This window comes from Cyprinodon variegatus, unplaced genomic scaffold, assembly GCF_000732505.1.
Source record: "Cyprinodon variegatus isolate N-32 unplaced genomic scaffold, C_variegatus-1.0 Scaffold852, whole genome shotgun sequence".
In the NCBI taxonomy this organism is placed as follows: domain Eukaryota; kingdom Metazoa; phylum Chordata; class Actinopteri; order Cyprinodontiformes; family Cyprinodontidae; genus Cyprinodon; species Cyprinodon variegatus.
The window spans coordinates 95,575-102,505 of NW_015151305.1; the positions used below are offsets into that span (position 1 = coordinate 95,575).

The 6,931-nt window shown below is 40.1% G+C and overlaps 1 protein-coding gene across 1 annotated transcript; it reads left to right on the forward strand.

Moving 5' to 3' along the window:
• Positions 1-1,091: 1,091 nt before the first annotated feature.
• On the forward strand, positions 1,092-6,920 carry LOC107099265. Its single transcript, XM_015397320.1, has 14 exons — positions 1,092-1,250; positions 1,624-1,829; positions 1,951-2,088; positions 2,303-2,441; positions 2,531-2,747; positions 2,880-3,290; positions 4,063-4,204; positions 4,291-4,434; positions 4,717-4,775; positions 4,994-5,184; positions 5,265-5,668; positions 5,782-5,881; positions 6,093-6,288; positions 6,373-6,920. Exons 1-14 carry the CDS (start codon positions 1,122-1,124, stop codon positions 6,507-6,509), a joined length of 2,613 nt encoding a protein of 870 aa, XP_015252806.1. The 5' UTR covers positions 1,092-1,121; the 3' UTR covers positions 6,510-6,920.
• Positions 6,921-6,931: the final 11 nt, after the last annotated feature.

Below are 6,931 nucleotides of genomic sequence, written 5' to 3' on the forward strand. Positions count from 1 at the left end.
ACCACCTGGTGGTGGAGAGAGGAAAACACAAAAAACAACCCACACAAACTGGAATCCTAACACTAAATTGAGATGCTCAAACATTGGAATAATGTTCTTGAAGCTAATCCCACTTTAAACCAAACCAAAACATCCTCTCTGATCTATCTGCTGAGTTCCTTGGTCTTCATGATGCTAGTTGTCTTCAGATTTTTTCTCCTTCAGAACCGATCCCCTTGGGGAGCAGAGTGTTGCCATTGTGCGGTGCGCAGGAGCAGTGTGGGGTGAAGGGTCTTGCTCAGGGACCCACACTGGCAGTCTGTGGGAGTGGGGCTTGAACACAGAACCTCAGGAATCCAAGCTCTGTGCCCTAACTAGGCCACCACTCCCTGATGCTTTCCGAGGCCATAAACAGAACAACTGGTTTTATTGAGATTTAAAACAAAAAAATAAAACCCAGAACATTTGAAGGCTTAGTTTTAGAGGTCACTTAACTTACCTGACTGCAGGTAGTTCGGTTGTTGAAATATTTGATGCTGATGATAAAACAGAACAGAAAGCAGAATCCCACATTCATTTTAAACACTGTCATTGTACTGGGAAAGGACGAAACATTCTTTGAAAGGAAACAGGTGTGTTGCTGTGCTAAATTCCATCTCAGTGATGTGACCAGGTGAAAAGTTACTGTATCGAATCCAGTTTACTTTGCATTTTAAAAAAGAAACTTAGAAATAAATGAAAGTTAGAGCAATAGATTTTCAGCTAAACATTTTTCTTTCATAAAGTTACTTAATACAGTTTTTATAACCTCCTTTTTTGCTCCTTATTTCTGTATTACTGATTATTTATTTATTTATTTATGCAGTCATTCACTCAAGATGTTTCTTCTAAAAATGTTTATTAGTTGATTAATCACTTTAAAACTACTGCTTAGATGATTAAGTTGCAGCCTGATATATCAGCATCTAAATTAAAATATGTTCAAAGTTCCGACTGTGTTTTCCAACCAGTTCTGCTGCTCCCTCATTGTTCTGTGTGCATTCCTCGATCCTGAGTGACACCCATTTCCACTGGACAGGTGTATTTAAGATGCTGCAGGGTGTGAGCATCTTTACTGGAGACAGAGTTGAGCTTTGAGCATCATGATGGCCTCCAGAATGTTGCTCTTTCTTAAGCTGCTCCTGCTGACCTCCCTGGTCTCGGCGTCTCATCACTGGGGAGGAACCATGAACTTCGCCTACAAAGGAAGGAATCCTGATGGATCATATAAGGTGAAAAATACTTTTTATTTATAAATATTTCTGGCTATTAATAATCTATGTTACTTTTTTTTCTGATAACAGCAGACAGCATCGTGGAATAATATTGTTTCATTACTTTTATAAATCGTAACCATTTTTTTCAGTGTTCCAGGAATATGTGTAGATTGCTGAATTACAAAAATTAGGTTTCAAACAGTTATCAAAAATCATGTCTAAAAATTTAATTTAAGGCATGATTTCAAATTGATAAAACAAACATACATACTTAGAATGTTTATATTGAATGCTTTTTATTCATTTTTGATTAAAAGAAAATCACTTTGACATAAATAAAACCTGAAAACTCTAACCCACATATTATTTTGGAATATTTACACCACAGATGTCCCTCCGAACCAGAGATACTTATGATTCTTGTTCTAACTTCCATTACTGGTACTGTTATGGTGGGAACTGTGGCTCAGCCATCACTCGAACCACAAATCAAATTGACACAAGCACCAACACACCATCCTATGAAAGCCGATGGTGCGAAACCGAAACTGTTGAGACATGGAGACTCCCTACTGACAAACCAGTAAACATCAGGTAAGCTTTTTTCCAGTCCAAATAACATGTTCACATTTAAATGAGTTGAATTAAGTTTGTATAGCATCCTTCAGGTAGTTGACATAAATATCTATGTTTTCTTCCTGTCCTAAAATACCAGAACAGCCAGCTGCTGTTGGATCTCAACCCGTAACTCAGTTAGTAACTGGAGGTTTGATTCTCTTGTGGATTTGGGAACAAGATCTGACACGAGAGAACCAAATAAATCACCTGATATTGCCATTGTTCCCTTCCTGAGGTAACCAATGTTTTTAGTTTTTATAATATCATAGGCATTTTCCACAATGTAATGTAAAAAGGAAACACATTTGAGGATTTTATATCATTTTGAATGTGTAATCCATCAAGTCAGCCTTAAGAGAATATAAATTATTTTTGATAGCTTGATGATTTGCCTGAAGTCTCCTTACAAAATATATTTTATTTACAACTTGTGTTTATTTGTAATCAAGAGTCCCTCAGAACTGCCCCAGAACATACAAGCTGGCAGCCTTTGACCCTGATGGTGACAGGGTCCGCTGCAGGTATGGGAATTTACACAATTACGAGTGTGACAATTGCCATCTCCCTTCAGGCTTCCAGCTCGATCAGGTCAGTTAATAAAAATGTATAATATACTAATATTAAATAGAATCCATGATAGGAGGCATTGTCTAATAAGTCAATCTTTGCTTCAAAAGGATTCTTGCACATTACGGTACCAGTACACCTCTTCAGACTCTAGAATATTCGGTATGGAGATGGTGGTGGAAGATTTCCCACGTAGGACAGTTGATTTGTCCTATTCAGATGGATCGCGTGTTCGCAAGCATCCACTGCCTTCAAGGAGAAAGAGATCAGCTACAACCACTGCTCCAATAACCACTCCATGGTGGTGGTGGACAACAACACCTGCACCCGCTACTCCAAACATCAACTCATGGTCGTCTTGGGGAACACCGGCAGCCACAACTACTACAACAGCACCTACAACTACTGCTGCTCAAACAACCACCCATCCATGGTGGTGGTGGACAACAACACCTGCACCCGCTACTCCAAACATCAACTCATGGTCGTCTTGGATAACACCTGCAACCCCTACTACAATCATCAGCTCATGGTGGCCGTGGGGAACACCGGCAGCCACAACTACTACAACAGCACCTACAACTACTGCTGCTCAAACAACCACCCATCCATGGTGGTGGTGGACAACAACAACACCAACGACTACAGCTGCTCCAACAACAACCCATCCATGGTGGTGGTGGACAACAGCAATACCCACAACTACAGCTGCTCCAACAACCACCCCGTGGTGGTGGTGGTCAACAACAACTACACCCCGTGCTACAACCAACTGGTGGTGGACAACAACTGCACCTACCACGACACCCCACATAGCAAGTGTGAGCAGTACCCCCCTTAGCAAGCTGCCTCTACAGTTCTCTTTTCTAGGTAAGAATATATTAATCGATTCTAGTAAATAATTTATTAATTATTTGTGTGATATATAGTATATATTGTGGGGACCATTTCCTAAATCAAAGCACATCATGTTGACCAACTACTCCTCAAGGGTCACAGTTAGGATGTAGAAATAGGTTAAAAAAATGGAGGTCAATAAAAACTCCCCAGAAGGATTAGTCAAACGTGACGGTATGTGTGTGCGTGGCTGTGTTTTTCCTACCATGTGAGGAGAACATGCCAGAGATATGCAACATTTTTCTGGGGACCAGACAGGTCCGTACACAGAGAGGTTCTATTCTTGGGATGGTAGTTAGGTTAAGGACCAAGGTGTGAAATACATTGAGGTGCACAAGGGGAATATGTAAACTCCATTGCAGGAGGATCCCAAGTTGGGAATCGAATCCAGAACCTTGTTGCTGCAAGTGCTACCCACTACTCTACTGTGTAGCTAAATATTAAATACGAAATGTCCAATTTCCATTCCATATATAAGTGTTCTTTTTTTTTTTTTTTTTTACCTTTTTAAGAGGGGTCATGAAAAAAAGGACCCATTGTGACATTGTTTTTTAACTCTCTGAATCAATGTAGGCTATTAGTTTAGTCTTTTCAGCTAGTGACAGGAAGTGGGGATAATGACAAATGTTGCCAGAGTAGTTAATTGATGGAAAGAAGTCTTTTTTATTCAGTAGAAAATTATTTTCCACACATGCATAAATCCCAACGCAAGTTATGACAACACAGTTATATTTATGTTCTCCAGTGGACCCACCTGTTGCTACCTGTCAGGCGGGACTCTACCTGCCTCTACTAGTGGCTCCAACACCTGCAGATGGACAACGTGTTACGGCAGAGGTCAACAAAGAGATAGAGATCAGAGTCAAAGCCCAGGCTGCATATTCAATGTAAGTTAGAAAAGCATACTAATACCTGCCAGCTCAATAAAAACAGCATTGACCACATAATCACTTCTGCTTTGTTGTTCCTCTAGAGTCCAGAACATCATCTTCAGCGGCCCATCAAATGTTACCAAGCACAGGGTCGTTAACAATGAGTTTGTGATCAGGTGGACACCAGTGGAAGATGACCTGGGAGAACATTATCCAATCTGCTTTGCCGTAGAAGCAGCAGGCGGGTGAGACCAGGATTTATCTAAAAGAAATCAGTATGGGTATTATTAATTTATAGTTGTTTTCCAAGTTTTTTTGTACCTGAGCTACAGCATAAACAACTTTGCAGTTCTCTCTGAAGCAGTATAAGGCTGCCAAAATTACATTTTACTGTTCAATCTCCATTTTTAGAGTATGTGGATGTGTTGGATACGTTTATCACTCTATAGTTATTACATAGTCTTGATTTAGAAGAAGATGGATTGTATTTATATCAACTTAAACATTTTCTTGCAATACTTTTTCAGGGGCCGATTTTATCACTCTGAGATGCGGTGTGTTCTGGTGGAAATCCGCAAGCATCAAAGTAGGTCTAAGTTATGAGGCAAGGAAAGAACAACAACTGGAATTACTACTTTTATACTGATATATGAGGGTATATTTACTTAGAAATGCATTAATACATTACCTACATTCAAACCAAGCAAACAGACATTCTTCTCATCCATAATTTTTTAGGGATCTGTGAAAGATTTTCTTTAGATACACTCAGATTTTGCACCTAACTAATAATTCTTGTTCCAGTTGAAGCCACAGTGACCTGCACTGACACCACAATGAAGGTTGAGGTTGAAAAAGCCTCTTTCTATGGATTTCAAGAGGATCATCTTCGTCTCAGTGACCCCGGACCCACCATGTGCAATCTTAATAGGTTGTCCAACAGCAGCCACATAGTCGCCATCGTTCCTCTCAATGGCTGCGGTACTCAGATCGAGGTGAGAATAGGTTGTTTCATACATCACAAAAAGTTCATCTCTGGGATTTATTTTTTAAACAACAACTATTCACTCTGCAGGAAGATGATGATTACCTCATTTTCAAGAATGAGATCACAACAGTGGATGACGCTCCCACTGCAGTGATCACCAGGAAGCATCTGTTGGAGGCACGGTTTGAGTGCCAGTACCCCAAACGGGGCAATGTGACCCTGAGCTTCTCAGCACACAGAGACAGCATCACATTGTATGAGAAAGGTATGGGCACGTTCACCTACCAGTTTGAGTTCTACCAGAATGACCAGTTCGGAGCCATGTTCAGCCCAAATTCATACCCGCTGGAGTTTGACGTCGGAGAAAGGATCTACATGCAGCTTAATGCCAGCTCCACTGTCAACAACACTGAGATGTTTGTAGAATCCTGCAGAGCTGCACCGTATGACAACCCCAACTATCACACATCATACTCCATCATTGACAACGGGTAAGGCGTGGCTTCAAAAGGTCCTCAGATTATCACCAAGTTTAAGTCCATAAAATACAACTACTGTCCTGTGATAAATGGTATTTGAATTGTATTAAATTTGATTCTGACAGGTGCAATGTTGATCCGACTGTGCAGACATACTCCGCACCCGATGACAAAGTGTTCAGGTTCAGCATGGAGGCCTTTAAGTTTATCGGATTATACGATCAGGTAAGGAACGAACAGTGCTAAGAACCATTCTACATTTTTTCCCTAATGAAGTTTGCATTTATATTTAGGCATAGAATTTTGACTTAAGTCCTTAATATTAAATTAATTATATTAAACTAGTATAGGTTTACGGCCTTTTTATGTTAGTCAATGTTTTTTTTTCCAACAGCAAGAATTTTTGTTTATAATGGCTTTGTCTTCTTGAATTCAGGTGTACATCAGCTGCACAGTCATGATGTGTGAGGCAGGAAACCCCAACACCAGGTGCTCTCAGGGATGCATGAACTCCACAGGGTTCAACCATTTTGGCCGCGCTAAGAGAGAGGCTGCAGTCCAGAGCGGAAAGCACTTAGTTTCTCAGGGTCCTCTGCGTCTGAAGCGTGAAGCAGACCCCAGAGGAGGCTCCGGTAAGGAAAGCATGTAGGGAAGTTTATGAGCAGCAGGTTTAATGTGAGCAGGACTCCGTCACTAACTGTTACTCTTGTCTGCAGCACTAAATCTCAACCTGAACCTGGTGTTTGTTGCTGGATGCCTTCTTGTTGCTGTCGGGATGGTCTGTGGCGTCCTCATCTACAAAACCAAAACCTCCAGGGCCAAATACCAACCTCTGCCCTCATATGAAAACTAAACCACATGCGTCTGCGGGTTATTTTAAAGTGGGAAGTTTTTTAACTAATAAAGTCTTTTAACATCCTTTAAAGAAGCAAACAGCTGCACTCATTTAACATCCAGTTGTGTTGATGCTAAAGATGAAAAACCAGCTGAAAATACAACTAGAAGATCTTAACTTTGCACTGCAGTTGCTGAGTTTATTGTTCTGCCTTGACGATTTGTTTTCTCCTGTTTTATTTTCCTTTTATCCTATAAAGATGGATAAAATGCTTGTTTCTATTGTGTTATAATCAACCACTTCTGAACTAATGTATCTTAATCTGTTATATAAATTTTTGATATAGGGGCCAATTTTTGGAAGAAGGTTTATTTTTCCTTTTTCAATTTCTTTTTGTGTTTAAAGCTGCACTTAAATGGTTTATTAAAAATACTAAGTGA